The sequence below is a fragment of the Eretmochelys imbricata genome, chromosome 8, assembly GCF_965152235.1.
Source record: "Eretmochelys imbricata isolate rEreImb1 chromosome 8, rEreImb1.hap1, whole genome shotgun sequence".
Lineage (NCBI taxonomy): Eukaryota > Metazoa > Chordata > Testudines > Cheloniidae > Eretmochelys > Eretmochelys imbricata.
This window is the reverse complement of record NC_135579.1, coordinates 77,075,165-77,091,188: the sequence shown is the minus strand read 5'-3', so window position 1 is coordinate 77,091,188 and position 16,024 is coordinate 77,075,165. Positions and strand designations below refer to the sequence as shown.

The window sequence follows — 16,024 nt, the reverse complement described above, 5'->3', positions numbered from 1 at the left end:
TATTCGTGGATATAAAGGAAGTCTCAATATTCAAATGAGAAAAATCAGACAGCGCCTAAAATCCTTCTTTCTGTAAAAACACTCCCCCCCCCCACGCAAAACAGTCTATTATTTCAGTAGGTCTCAAACTTTTTTTTTTTGCGGACCACTTGAAAATTGCTGAGGGTCTGGGCGGACCACTTAATGATCTTTCCAAATGTTGTGTGTACCATTAGCTAACTATTGTAAAGCGCTTTGGATAAAAACCCTATATTTAAAAAAAACCTTAATAATAAAAAAAATTCTACAAATAAAAGCACACAACTCTTATTTTAATATCAGTATTCTTACCTTTCTAATGCAATGGATGTGTCCGCTCTCTCCCACCACGGCAACCCCTGAGCTAGGGCTGGGAAGGAGGGGGGTCTCCCCTGCCATGTCAGTCACTGAGCTGGGCTGGGAAGGAAGGGGGTCTCTTCCTCTCTCCTCTGCTGTGGCAGCTACTGAGTTGTGGCTGGGAAGGAGGGGGGGTCTCTTCCCCCACCACAGCAGCCACAGAGCTGAGGCTGGGAAGGAGGGCCGTATCTCCCAGCAACCGCAGCCCTGGAGCTGGAGAAAGTTGCCTCTTTGGCTGCCGCAGCCTTGCACATCCCAAATTCCCACCACCCCATTTTCTCACCCAGCCCCTACTCCCCCGAAGGCCACCACCTCACCTTACATGTGCGTCTTTTCCAGGGTCTAGGCACCTAATTAGTGGAGCCACACCTGCGCGGCTCCTCTAATTCAGTGAGTGGCCCTTCATTCTCTCATGTGCGGCCACCCAGGCGCACACATTAGAGGGAACTATACACAGACCACCAGAGTTTGAGAACCTCTGTATTATTGGGTTGAATCCAGTATGAGTTTCTCTTGACATCTCCAGTTGGAACTGCCCAATACTTTGGGGTCCTTTACCAAAACACCTGCCTGTCATGCACCTGTGGCTTACTAGATTGAAAAGGAAGTAGTGATAAGGCAGCTGGAAGAAGTACCAAAAGCGTACCTTTTAACCAAAGTCCATACAAGCTTAGATTGTGTCCATCTACCTGCTCATGTATCCTGACTTCCAGGTCATTTATATCCTTGTGAGGTCATATGACCAGTCTCTCTAGCTCAGCTTTAGGTACTCCTAAAAAAATTCAGGTGATCCCCATGGATCATCATTAAGGCTGCGATTTTGTCAGGGAGTTCGCAGAAGTCATGGAATCCGTAACTTCCAAAGACCTCTGTGACTTCAGCTCCCACGGCTAGGAGCCGCAGGGTCCTGCCACCTCTTGCAGCGGCAGGGAGCTGTGAGGTACCCCGGCGCTTAAGCTCTGAGCCGCCATGGGTGGTGGGGATTTACTCCTCAGCTTCTTGGCTACCACGGCAGGGCAAGGGCATCCCCGCAGGGCCCCAGGGGGACCCCTGCAGTTCCAAGCCGCGGATGGAGGGGGATCCTGGAGCTCTGAGCCCTCACGGGTGCTGGGGGCCTCCCAGAGCTCACAGCTGCCCAGCCCCATTCCATTTTATCATGGATATTTTTAATAAAAGTCAGGTACAGGTGACCAGGCTTCTATAAATTTTTCTTTATTGCCCATGACCTGTCCTGTGACTTTTACTAAAAATACCCATGACAAAATCTTAGCCTTTAATCATCATCAGAAATGCACCAGTGTGGCCTCTCATAGCCCAGGGTCCTTTAAGCTGAAGCAGGCAATTATAATCAGTCACTGAATCTTTTACTTGCTAATTGATAAATGTTTAAATCAGTCCAGTTTCATGTATGGTGGCGGGGTTAGGAAAGGGAAGATGCTTCTTCTGAAACACTGTCCCCAATGGTTTCTGCAACAAATATAAAATGATATGCCACGTATCCATTTTGTCTGCTGCACAGTTCTCAGTTGTGACTAAAACAGCTGAACTGCTTTAACCTATACGCATAAAAATCTGGACTACGGTTAAGGTATCAAATAAAAAATTTAAAAGAACCCAAGTACCTGCAAGTGATGCAACTGAAATGGCTGGGATTGGGGGGAGGGGACATGATGGGGAGAGAAGGACTAGCAAATTCGACCAGCTCCCAGTGATCCAGCAGGTCTTTGAAAAGCAGTTTGTGGCGCTCCAGCCGTTTAATATACAGACTAAATCATCCTTTTCATTTTACTCCAATTCTGTTTGAGTGGAAGGAATCCTAGGACTGCAAGGGACCTTGATAGGTCTTCTAGTCCAGTCCCCTGCACTCAAGGCAGGACCAAGTATTATCTAGACCAACCCTGACAGGTGTTTTTCTAACCTGCTCTTAAAAATCTCCAATGACAGAGATAGTTCAGTCTCCCTAGGCAGTTTATTCCAGTGCTTAACCACCCTGACGGTTAGGAAGTTTTTCCTAATGTCCAACCTAAACTGCCCTTGCTGAAATTTAAGCCCATTGCTTCTTGTCCTATCCTCAGAGGTTAAGGAGAAAAAATTTTATTCCTTCTGCTTGTAACAATCTTTTATGTACTTGAAAACTATTGTCATGTCCCCCCTCAGTCTTCTCTTCTCCAGATTAAACAAACCCAATTTTTTCAATGTTCCCTCATAGGTCATATTTTCTAGACCTTTAATAATTTCTGTTGCTCTTCTCTGGACTTTCTCCAATTTGTCCACATCTTTTCTGAAATGTGGCACTCAGAACTGGACACAGTACTCCAGTTGAAGTCTAATCAGTGTGAGATAGAGTGGAAGAATTCCTTCTTGTGTCTTGCCTACTACACTCCTGCTAATACATCCCAGAATGATGTTTGCTTTTTTTGCAACAGTGTTATACTGTTAACTCCTGTTTATCTTATGACCCTCAGATCACTTTCTGCAGTATTCCTCCCTACGCTGTCATTTTCCATTTTGCATGTGTGCAACTGATTGCTCCTTCCTAAGTAGAGTACATTGCCTTTGTCCTTACTGAATTTCATCCTATTTACTGCAGACAATTTCTCTCATTTGTCCAGGTGATTTTGAATTTTAGTCTTATCCTCCAAAGCACTTTCAACCCCTCCCAGGTTGGTGTCATCTGCAAACTTTATAAGTGTACTCTCTATGCCATTATCTAAATTACTGATGAAGATAGAGCAGAACCTGACCGAGAACTGATCCCTGTGGGATCCCACTTGGTATGCCCTTGCAGCTTGACTGTGAACCACTAATTACTGTTTGGGAGTGGTTTTCCCACCAGTTATGCAGCCACCTTACAGTAGCTCCATCTAGGTTGTATTTCCCCTAATTTGTTTATGATAAGGTCATGCAAGATTAGTATCAAAAGCCTTAGTAAAGTCAAGATATACCACATCTACTGCTTCCCCCTCCCCCCCCCCGCGTCCTCCCAATCTGCAAGGTTTGTTCATGTTCTGAGCTTGATAAATCCACTAGACTGATACTAACCAAATAACTAAACCCAGTGTGCCCTTTTTCCACAGCTGGGATCCCAAGGCTTATTTTCCCCATGGGTTTCCTTCTCCCCACCTCTTTGCTCCCAGTGAGTGACTGCAGAATTTCCCTTTGTAGCCCCCTGCAACTTCAAATTTCAAATCTCTGGGCCTCCCTCCATATGCAGCTATGAAGGTTAATTGGCCTCTCTTCTGGACCACCTTAACCCCTTCAGGGCTGATATGGGTGCTTAGAAATGTTCTGCATTCACGGAGACTCAGGCATTAAAAGATCTAAGCACAACAGATGTTATAACAAGTACTCAGGTCTGACTCTGAGGCTACGTTTGTACATTTCTGTTAAAAGTATGTGATGTCTTTTACCACACCATGGATTACCTGCATCTTCTCTCATGTAGGAGCCGGGGTGCCCACAGCTGTATGCACGTTGTGCACAGTGCATACCACTGGTGGGGAGTAGGGCCACCCAGAGTGGGGGGCAAAAGGGAAGTTTGCCCTGGGCCCCCAGACCTGTGTGACGCTGCAATCCCATACACTGGTTCAGAACACCACTCACTGAAACTTGGCCCGGCAGCCCTTCAGTCAGGACAGAGGGGCTGCCAGGCCAAAGCTGAGTATCACTAGCTGCCATGCTAAATTAAAGTGAGAGTGATTTTTAGTTATGTGTACCGTATGAAAAAATTTGGAGGGGATCCATGTGTAGAAGTGTTACCAATAAGTAAAACAGAAATCTGTAGCAGTAAGGGCATGGGCGAAAATCAGAGCAATAAGGTAAAAACAGGTCAGCAAGGTAGATAGAACTATGATCTTACGAGATCTGATGTTCCTAGACAATGTCACATTTATCCAGATTATTTCCAATAGAATGGCTTGAGGTGTTTTCATGAACTAAAAATATACCTCCACCCTAGCTTACTTTCCATTAACGTCCTAGAGTAGTTTGGTGAATTGGTTTGCTGCATTATGTGATCTGTAGGGCCTTACCAAATTCACAGCCATGAAAAATATGGCACGGACCGTGAAATCAGACTTCCTCTGGGAAATTTAGCTATTGGGGGGAGGGAGAGCAACAGGGCTGGGGACACCGCTGCTGGGGTCTCCTACCGTTCACCAGGCTCCAACTACTAGGCTGGGGAGGGACAGGACTTCCTCTTCCCCTGCATGGCTACTCAAGGTGGAGATCAGACCCACCTCCACCTTTAGGAACCTCTTCCAGCTGTGAAGGTAGCAAAGAAGTGAGGGTGGCAATCCTGTGACCACCCTCTACAATAGCTTTGTGACTCCCACCCCCATGGCCCCCTTTTGGGTTGAGACCCCCAGGGTTACAACATTGAAATTTCAGGTGTAAACATCTGAAAACATGAAATTGACCAATTTAAAAACCCTCTGGCCGTGAAATTGACCAAAATGGACTGTGAATTTGATAGGAGGTCCTAGTGATCTACTTTGCAGACTTTAAACGTTTCATGCTTTGGGAATAAATGTCAGCTGCTGTTAACTAGGTTTCGTCTTCACCTCTTTGTCAGCCCGAGTGTTTACATTTTAAAACTTCCTTCTTTTTTTAATAGGATCGAAAACTCCTTGCTACAGCTCAACAGATGCTCCAGGACAGCAAGACGAAAATAGAAGTCATAAGGATGCAGATTCTTCAGGCAGTCCAGACCAATGAGTTGGCTTTTGATAATGGTGATGAAGTAGAGAAGACAGAAATGTGCTTACTAATGTTTGAATTTTACATAGGGTTGTACTAATATGTATTTATGACTGCAAGAAAACCTTGTTGGATGAGGAGGTCAGATAGAAGACAGGCTTTGGTTTTAATGAACTTAAATAGCACAGCACAATAGAGATGCCACACTACATATTCAGACCTGAATGTGATTTTTCTAAGGAAAAAATGCTTTCCCTTATGTGTAGCTTGTGGTTTGCTTTGCATTATCTTTTCACACCTCGTCCTTTCCACTTTGGCTTTTCCTTTAATATATTTCATATGCTCTTGCTCTTTTTTTTCTGCTGTGGAGGAAATAGCTGCTGTGTGTGGGTAGCAATTCCTCTTCGAAATTTTACAGCTTTTAATTTTTTTAAAGGTTTCACAGTAGCAGCTGTGTTAGTCTGAATCCGCAAAAAGAAAAGGAGTACTTGTGGCACCTTAGAGACTAACAAATTTATTTGAGCATAAGCTTTCTTGAGCTACAGCTCATTTTCCACTGCATGCATCCGATGAAGTGAGCTGTAGCTCTCAAAAGCTTATGTTCAAATAAATTGGTTAGTCTCTAAGGTGCCACAAGTACTCCTTTTAATTTTTTTAAAGAAGTTCAGTTTGGTTAAGGTCCAAATTCTGCCCACCTAACTCATGTGGATAGTCCAGGACTGTTAATTCTAATGGGAACATTTAAGAGAGTAAGGCAAATAGGATTTGGGCCCACATCTGGCAATTTTAGGCCAGGGAAGAAACTGAGTTTTTACAAACCAAAACACAAGATTGTCTCAAACCAGATCTTTTCATTGCTCAAACACTACTCAGAATTTAGTGGTGTGGTGTTTTCTGTTTTTTTTGTTTTGTTTTTGTTTTTTTGTTTTTTTTGTTTGTTTTTTTTTTGAAAGTTCCCTTGCAGGCCAAGAGAACCTATCTGCTATTTTTCAGTCTACAGGGAAATTTTACAGATAAGTTAAAGGCCCTGAACTATCATAGTATGATGCTGTAAAATTATGAGCAGTGTGTTATCTCTAGTTTTTAAATCTTGTACATCTATATTTTGTGAATTATTGAAATTGCCTGATAATCAGGGCTTGATGTATCCATTTGTTAGTGATAAGTGGGAAGTCTTTTTACTGGGAAGTGTCATAAATTTTGTCAGACTACAACCATAAGATTTAGAAATGTAAAGAGAACCTACCGAATTTAAATCAATGCACTGTTATCTTCTTGAGTATGCAGACAGGACTGCAGTGTCTCCACTGCTGCTCCTAGATTTGCCAAACGGTACTAGAAGGTATCAGTAACACTAAGAGACAAGGTGGGTAAGGTCATATATTTTATTGGACCAACTTCTGTTGGCGAGGGAGACAAGGTTTTGAGTACACAGCTGTTCTTCAGGAGATTGCCTAACCCACCTTGTCTCTCTAATATCCTGGGACCGACATGGCTACAACAACACTGCATACATCAATAACACTGGTCATGTTCACTCTTTACTTTTCTGAACTCTGGAGGCAGTAGTGAAACTGTCAAGTAATTCTCTGCTGCTGCTTGGAAAATCTGAGCACCAGCAGAAGGCGTCACTAGTTACTGACCAAAAACAATTTGGGAAAGATATGGTGTAAGACCTCTCTCATCCCCCATTCTTGCAGCAGCCACAAGACCTGGGGTGTGGTGTGGAATAGGGCAACAGTTAGAGCTTCAAACTGATCAGACATCATCTTGTCAGAGAGTGATATGAAAGATGAAGTCTCCAGTTTGGGTTCAGAGGCAGAAATCTAGAAGAAAAACTCAAAATCTTACTCTTTCCAGTAGGTAGGGGGCTGTGTGGGAGACTTGGCTTTTTGCAAGGGCATTGTCCCTTAATTTCCCGGGGGAGGACCATGGTCTTTCATATCCTCTAGTTAGTAAGTTTAGTTATTTGGTTAGTATCAGTCTAGTGGATTTATCAAGCTCAGAACATAATTATTTAAATGCAAAACTTTGAATTTCATTATTGCTTCTATAACATACGTGGCTATGATCTGCTTTTCTTTTACAGTCTAACAAAGCTGCATCTATTTTTCCTATACTATTACATTCTGCATCTATTAAATTGTTTTAATTGCTAAATATTGAGAACAAAAGTAATAGATGGTATTCAGTGAAGATTAAATGTTTTGTTTATTTGTAGCAAAACCTGTGATAAGCCCTCTTGAGCTTCGAATGGAAGAACTGCGGCATCATTTTAGGATAGAGTATGCAGTAGCAGAAGGTGCAAAGAACGTGATGAAATTGCTTGGCTCCGGAAAAGTTACCGACAGAAAAGCACTTTCAGAAGTAACTTTTTAATGTAGTTTATGAAATTTAATTTTAAATACTATGTTTGAAGAATGTGGATTGTTCTAAAAATCTTTTTTAATTTATATTGAACAAGGCTCAAGCAAGATTTAATGAATCAAGCCAGAAGCTGGACCTCTTAAAGTATTCATTAGAACAAAGACTGAATGAACTTCCTAAAAACCATCCCAAAAGCAGTATTATTATAGAGGAGCTTTCATTGGTCTCTTCACCAACACTAAGTCCACGTCAAAGTATAATATCTACACAGAACCAGTATAGTACACTATCCAAACCAGCAGCTTTAACAGGTATGTGGTTTTGTATAATTTATTACTCATTTTTATTAAACTTGAGAACTCAAGTGATTCATACACACGTTATTCTGTATTGTCTGTAAAAGTATGTGGAAATATCTCATTCTTACATGCTTATCTTACAACTATTCTGTTTAAGAAATATGACCAAAACACGCACACTAAAATTTTAAGCTAGATTTAGTAAAGGTGTTACATAATTTGTATATAAATATAAAGGCTTTAGTGTTTGTAGTGGCTGATAGAATGCCCATAAGGCATTACAAGTGATTGAGGTTCCTTAAATATATTTGATATGTACAAAGTTCAATTAAAAAAAGAAATGTTCTGGTCCTTAAATAGGTCTCTCTAGATTAATGCTAGCACTTTTCATCTTTAGATTATCGAGTGCATTATAAAGGAGGGTAAGTACAGTAACTCCTCACTTAATGGTGTAGTTATGTTCCTGAAAAATGCGACTTCATGCAAAACGGTGTTAAGCGAATCTAATTTCCCCATAAGAATTAATGTAAATGGGGGGGGTTAGGTTCCAGGGAAATTTTTTTCACCAGACAAAAGACATTATATACATATACAGTATAAGTTTTAAACAATTCTAAACAAACAGTTTAATATTGTACATAGCAATGAATGATTGTGAAGCTCGGTTGAGGTGGTAGAGTAAAAGGGTGGAATATTTCCTAGGGAATGCCGCACTGCTAAATGATGAACTAGTACTCAGCTGAGGCTTCAGCGTTAATACGCTGCTGTTCATGTAGCCTCACACTCCACAAGGCAGCATGGACTGAGGCAGGAGGGAGGAAACACAATAGATGCAGGGCAGTAGCTGCAAACACTTCCCTGCAAAAACTGAACATGCTGATGAGCCCACGCTATCCAGCTGGAGCGCACCACTCCCTCCTCCTGACAGCACATGCACCGCTACACAGGTGCTGACTTTTTAAAGTGCAGGGGGGGTGCCTGCATGAATGAGAGAGATGTGCATTGCCCCTTAAGTATGCTGACCCCACTTCACTTACATTGCCCTTTTAAGCAGATCAGCCAGTTCAGACATCAGAGGGTTAGCCGTGTTAGTCTGGATCTGTAAAAGCAGCAGAGAGTCCTGTGGCACCTTATAGACTAACAGACGTATTGGAGCATAAGCTTTCATGGGTGAATACCCACTTCGTCGCATGCAGTTCAGACAGAAAGCAACAGCTTCCAGCAAGCTCCCTCCTTTCTGTCGGGGGGAGCAGGGGCACATCCTGATATCAGCACCCCTCTCACCCCCTCCCCCAGCAAGCAGGAAGCTCCCAGGAGCAGCTCCAAGGCAGAGGGCAGGGCAGAAACAGCACAGCAGTGGGAGGAGGGCCACCTGAACTGCTGCTGGACAGCTGCAGAGCCACATATCTTACAGGGAATTTAGGGGAGCTGATGTGGGGGGAGGTGCGAAGCTGCACCCCTCCCCCCCCCCCCATTCTAATCCCTACAAGGAGGGGCTGCTCTTCCAGAGAATCCTGCAAGCAGTGGACAAAGCAGGCAGCTGCCAAATGATGTTATAAGGGAGCATTGCGCAACTTTAAATGACCTTGTTCCCTAATAGATCAGCAATGTAACAACGTTAACTAGGACAACTTTAAGTGAGGAGTTACTGTATGATTGTCTCCATTTTACAGATGGAAAAACCGAGGTGCAGAGGAGTTAAATGACTTGCCTAGGTCAAATAGCAAGTCAGTGGCAGAACTGGGAATAGAACCCAGGTCTCCTCCCAGCCCTGTACCTTATCCACTAGGTCTCACTTGCTCTATGGAAGGCGAGATTTATGTTTAAAAAAACAAAATTAAAACTATATTTATAAAGTAGAGAAATTTTCAAATATTCCTTAATGGAAATGCACAAAAATACTAAGTTCCCTATTTATTTGTGCTAATGGTTTTCCTAGATTAAAATAACTAAATATGAGGAATTAAGTGTTAGTATTCACAGAAATAAATGTCTGCATAGTGGGTTATGAAAGTCAAGACTATATAGCCAATCAGTGTCTCAGAGATGCTGTTCATCTTGAATTGTGGAACCTCATAAAGGAAAAGTTTTCAAGAGATCTCATATGTTTTTAATGAAGATCTCAAATACATCTCTCCAGATTTTACTTTGTTTGCTTAAAGCAGGTGTTGAATAAAACTGTATTCAGATAGTTTGAGTCTATTAAATTATTAAATAAACTACCAAATTAGAAGTACTAATCCAGCTGTTTTCTTTTGTTTTCCCCAACGACTTTACCTTTAACTGCTAGCCTGAACTGTAACAGAGGAAGTTTGTTGGCAAAAAACCAAAAAACAAATACAGGAAGTCAAATTCTGTCTTTGCAACACAGGGGATATATATGTATATCTGATGTCAGAGTTTGGCCTTACAAGTTTAATTTTTAAAAAATTAATATAACAAACACAAACTTTTCTTTGTATGCCAGGCTGCACTAATGTTAATAACTTGGAATGATTCTTCTTGTCTTACATTTATATCAAATAAGAAATGTAACAACTGGACAAAAAGTGGAGATACAAAGTTCTGCAAATCCCTCTGGTTATCTGTGTGGCGTTTTTACAGATTCAGCACAGTCTTTCTCCAAATCAATGTGATTTTACTAGGAATTTTTACTGGAGCACTGAGGATTTCAGTGTCCCTGGGTATAATTAATGTCCTGACCTTTGATTTTAAAACCATTTTACCTTTCTCTTAAATTGTAATCTTATATCAAGACAGGTGGCAAAATAGTTAATCTTTTAAATATTTTTTACTGATAGTTTCATTAATTATCTTGCAATCTTGACAAAGTGAATTAAAAAAAAAAATGGAAGACACACTGAAGTGCAGCAAAGGACATTGGTTACTTTTTTTGTTTTTTTTTAAAACTGAACTATCGCATTAGTGCTGTGAATAACCGTGTGTATATTTTGCCCTCAACAGGAACAGACTCATGAGTAGGGTATATATTAATTCCCTGAATAATCAAAAATGATTCCAAACAACATGGCTTGGTTAATTGGGGTTTATTGCTCCCAGAGGGTGGTGTGTCAGCCTCAGAGAAGATTTGACATCGCTGGCTTGTTGCTATCATCTGGTTGAGGATGAAGCAAGTACCACTAGCTGCCTGTGGTATCGGGGACTGTGCCTTTAAGGGCTGAGCTTCTCAGAAAGAGTCTGGGCAGGGTGCTGTGAAGATCTTATTATGCACAGCCATTTGGAACATCGCAGAATAAAGCAGGGTCCTTAAGCACGGATGCTCACCACATACCACACTGCCCTCATTACATGGCAGCTGCAGGTGGAGGACTGCAGACTAGCAGGAGTGCTGGAACAATTTGTATAGTGGGGGTGCTGAGAGCTGTTGAACCCAAACTATAAGCCCTGTATATAATGGAAACTACTTCAAGCCAGGGGGTGCTCCAGCAGTCCTAGTTCCAGCACCTATGAAGACTAGTAGAATTCAAATATAGTTAATGGCTTTTCAGGCTAATATACTTATTAGTTGGTGACATCCCTTGATACACTGCAAGAAAAGAATCTAAATCTTCATTTAAAGGAAAAATGCTTTTATGACATACATGAAATGTGTTAAATGCTAAAGATTTTCATGTCATCAGACACTTTAAAATCTGTCCACATTTTTGGCCTCTGAAGAAATATCCTGAGCACCTAGGGTTGTCTTTAAAGTGGAGCAGTGTGGGGCAAAAAACCTAACTGGCTTCAAGACTGAGTTTGGAGTATGGAGGGTATGGGACTGCCTACAATGGCACATAGCCGATCTGGGAGTGCTAGTAGCAAATATCCCCAAAGGCTAGTGATGAGACTCTAGATGGGGAGGGCTCTGAGTTACTACAGAGAATTATTTCTCAGATGTCTGGCTGTTTGGGTCTTCCCAAAATGCACAGGGTCTAACTGACTGCCATATTTCAGGTTGGGAAGGAATTTCACCAGGGTCAGATATCCCGAGATCCTGGGAGGTTTTTGCCTTCCTCTGCAGCAGGGGGCATGGGTCACTTGCAGGTTTAAACTAGAGTAAATGATGGATTCTCTTTTAACTTGAAGTCTTTAAATCATGATTTGAGGACTTCAGTAACTATTGCAAGAGTCGTTTCAGAGTAACAGCCGTGTTAGTCTGTATTCGCAAAAAGAAAAGGAGTACTTGTGGGACCTTAGAGACTAACCAATTTATTTGAGCATAAGCTTTCGTGAGCTACAGCTCACTTCATCGGATGCATACTGTGGAAAGTTTAGAAGATCTTATTATATACACACAAAGCATGAAAAAATACCTCCTCCCACCCCACTCTCCTGCTGGTAATAGCTTATCTAAAGTGACCACTTCCTTACAATGTGTATGACAATCAAGGTGGGCCATTTCCAACACAAATCCAGGTTTTCTCACCCCCCCCCCCCCCACACACAAACTCACTCTCCTGCTGGTAATAGCTTATCCAAAGTGACCACTCTCCTTACATTGTGTATGATAAACAAGGTGGGCCATTTCCAGCACAAATCCAGGGTTTAACAAGAACGTCTGGGGGGGTTAGGAAAAAACAAGGGGAAATAGGCTACCTTGCATAATGACTAAGCCACTCCCAGTCTTTAATTCAAGCCTAAGTTAATTGTATCCAATTTGCAAATGAATTCCAATTCAGCAGTTTCTCGCTGGAGTCTGGATTTGAAGTTTTTTTGTTGTAAAATAGCGACTTTCATGTCTGTAATCGCGTGACCAGGGAGATTGAAGTGTTCTCCGACTGGTTTATGAATGTTATAGTTCTTGACATCTGATTTGTGTCCATTTACTCTTTTACGTAGAGACTGTCCAGTTTGACCAATGTACATGGCAGAGGGGCATTGCTGGCACATATCACATTGGTGGATGTGCAGGTGAACGAGCCTCTGATAGTGTAGCTGATGTTATTAGGCCCTGTGATGGTGTCCCCTGAATAGATATGAGGGCACAGTTGGCAACGGGCTTTGTTGCAAGGATAGGTTCCTGGGTTAGTGGTTCTGTTGTGTGGTATGTGGTTGTTGGTGAGTATTTGCTTCAGGTTGGGGGCTGTCTGTAGGCAAGGACTGGCCTGTCTCCCAAGATTTGTGAGAGTGTTGGGTCATCCTTCAGGATAGGTTGTAGATCCTTAATAATGCATTGGAGGGGTTTTAGTTGAGGGCTGAAGGTGACGGCTAGTGGCGTTCTGTTATTTTCTTTGTTAGGCCTGTCCTGTAGTAGGTGACTTCTGGGAACTCTTCTGGCTCTATCGGTCTGTTTCTTCACTTCCACAGGTGGGTATTGTAGTTGTAAGAATGCTTGATAGAGATCTTGTAGGTGTTTGTCTCTGTCTGAGTGGTTGGAGCAAATGCGGTTGTATCGCAGAGCTTGGCTGTAGACGATGGATCGTATGGTGTGTTCAGGGTGAAAGCTGGAGGCATGTAGGTAGGAATAGCAGTCTGTAGGTTTCCGGTATAGGGTGGTGTTTATGTAACCATCATTTATTAGCACTGTAGTGTCCAGGAAGTGGATCTCTTGTGTGGACTGGACCAGGCTGAGGTTGATGGTGGGATGGAAATTGTTGAAATCATGGTGGAATTCCTCAAGGGCTTCTTTTCCATGGGTCCAGATGATGAAGATGTCATCAATATAGCGTAAGTAGAGTAGGGGCGTTAGGGGACGAGAGCTGAGGAAGCGTTGTTCTAAATCAGCCATAAAAATGTTGGCATACTGTGGGGCCATGCGGGTACCCATAGGAGTGCCGCTGATCTGAAGGTATACATTGTCCCCAAATGTAAAATAGTTATGGGTAAGGACAAAGTCACAAAGTTCAGCCATCAGGTTAGCCGTGACATTATCGGGGATAGTGTTCTTGACGGCTTGTAGTCCATCTTTGTGTGGAATGTTGATGTAGAGAGCTTCCACATACATAGTGGCCAGGATGGTGTTATCAGGAAGATCACCGATGGATTGTAGTTTCCTCAGGAAGTCAGTGGTGTCTCGAAGGTAGCTGGGAGTGCTGGTAGCGTAGGGCCTGAGGAGGGAGTCTACATAGCCAGACAATCCTGCTGTCAGGGTGCCAATGCCTGAGATGATGGGGCGCCCAGGATTTCCAGGTTTATGGATCTTGGGTAGTAGATACAAGAGTGGGTGGATGAGGTTCTGTGGTCTGCAATGTGCAAGAGGTCAGACTAAATAATCCAGATGGTCCTTCTGGCAAAAGTCTGAGAGTCTACAAGTTTTCAATGAATTTGATTGCATGAATATGAAAATTCTAACTCCAGAAGGGGGAGGGTGTCTTCTTGGATTTCCATGTACTGTTGATTCAGACATTATTGTGTTGCTGCAGAGAGGGTAGGGATTGGGAAGCAGCCTGAAGGCCTCATACCCACTTGTGTAAAAGACCATCTTCTTCAGCAAATCCAGATATGTTTAAATTACAAAAGATTGAGATTTTAAATTATGCATATATTTAACTCCTGAGTTCAGTGTGCAGGAACAAAATTAGATTTCTTAATGTTTTTTCAACAAACTAGTAGTATCACTAGTCACTGTAATTTTAAAAAAAAAACAAAAAGCATGCTGGTGTTTTCCTTAACTTTGTTTTAGTTATATGATGTTTAGTAAGCTGAGATTGTCCCTTCAACAGAGAGTCTTAATTTTAAATTTTATTATTAAATTGAAAACTCAAAAAATCTAATTTAGCTTTCAGTGTTGATCTGCTTACTTACTTATATTTTTAACAACTTGGGAAATAAAATAGAGTTGCCAGTCTATTTAAAGTCCGTTTCCATCTTTGCATTAGCATGATGTTGCAGTGTTTGGGTTGCAAAATAGCATTATAATGCTATCTAGAAACCTTGTTCAAAGCTTTATATTTTAAAAGCATTCATAGAAAAGTTTTCATTGCTGTTGGGTTTTATAAAAGATTATTTTTAATTACTTAAATTTTGGGTCAAATATGATATGACCGTATCTCTTTAATTGCTGTACATAGGTAAGCATTTCAATATTTTCATAACTTAATACGTTCATACTCAGCATAATAAATATATAAAAATTCCTGGAGGATTTTTCAACAAAAAATAAAACCTGCCATGCTTCGATACATGTGCCCTCATTCAGAAAGTAAATTATTTAATTTCTAGTGTTGCTTCCTATCACATTTTATTGAAGAATGCCTGCTAGTGTACAGTAGACATCATTGTATCTGTTACCTAAATTGAATATTAACACAGCTGTCATTTGTGAGAAATTGTCTTTTCTTTAAATTTCAGTTGACAATTTTTCTTCCCTACTGATGTAGTCATCAGTTCTGTTCATTTTCTTTTGCTTAAATATTAAGAATTAAGATCTTTACATATAAGCATAACAGAATAGATTGTTTTAAAATTGCTTTATGCTATACCACTGAATTGTAACCCCTGCTGATGTTTGATTCCATATTTGTTTAATCTTGATGTTTTTAATTTTTTAATTTCAGTGGATTTCCTTCCAATAAATAACACTACTGTCTAACTTGAGTCTCTCATCACTTCTCTGAAGCAAATATCTGAATTCTATTACTCAGTAACCTCTGTATAGGTCAGAATGTGAGGTTCTAATACAAAATCATTCACTAGTCACTGCACTGTGTACACATAAGAACTTAGTATGTGACAAAAGCAATTGTTTTTATCTTGTTTCAGGTACTTTAGAAGTAAGACTCATGGGTTGCCAAGATATTCTGGAAAACGTCCCTGGTCGATCAAAAGCTACATCAATTACTCTACCTGGCTGGAGTCCAAGTGAAGCCAGATCATCTTTCATGAGCAGAACAAGCAAAAGTAAAAGTGGGAGTAGTCGAAACCTTTTGAAAACAGATGACTTGTCCAGTTTAGTATCCTTTTTATTTTTGAAACAGTCTAATTAAAATGCTCAGAAAAAGTTAATTTTGTTTAAAAAAAATCTGCAGTATAAGACCTGCTCAGTGACTGTATCTTTATTACAGCTAAATCTCAAGCAATCACTTCCTGTCCTGTTATGCATATTGCTCAGGAAGAAAGATGCCAGTAAAAAAAAAAAATGGATATTGTTTTAAATTTTACCAAAGAGTTAAGAGGGCTTCTTGGTGGGGCTGTTGCTACTGTACAGGACGAATGAGGGAAGAGAAGAGAGTAAGAGAATTCAAAACTTCATCAGATTTACTAACCACATACACACATGTTTTTGAGAGGAATGCATTTTTGTATTTGTGATTTGTGTAACTGAGAGATTGATTTCAAACTTAAAA

The 16,024-nt window shown here is 41.1% G+C and overlaps 1 protein-coding gene across 5 annotated transcripts in view; it reads left to right on the top strand.

Annotated features, from left to right (window-relative positions):
* PKN2 (protein kinase N2) overlaps positions 1 to 16,024 on the top strand; it is a 139,280-nt gene that overhangs the window by 72,356 nt on the left and 50,900 nt on the right. For all 5 annotated transcript variants that reach the window (XR_013346846.1, XM_077823996.1, XM_077823997.1 and 2 more), the window contains 4 exons: positions 4,991 to 5,108; positions 7,295 to 7,440; positions 7,538 to 7,751; positions 15,441 to 15,626. Coding sequence is in view for 4 of the 5 variants with exons in the window: in XM_077823996.1 (XP_077680122.1) it covers positions 4,991 to 5,108; positions 7,295 to 7,440; positions 7,538 to 7,751; positions 15,441 to 15,626 (664 nt within the window). In the remaining variant the exon portion in view is untranslated. The remainder of the gene's footprint in view (positions 1 to 4,990; positions 5,109 to 7,294; positions 7,441 to 7,537; positions 7,752 to 15,440; positions 15,627 to 16,024) is intronic.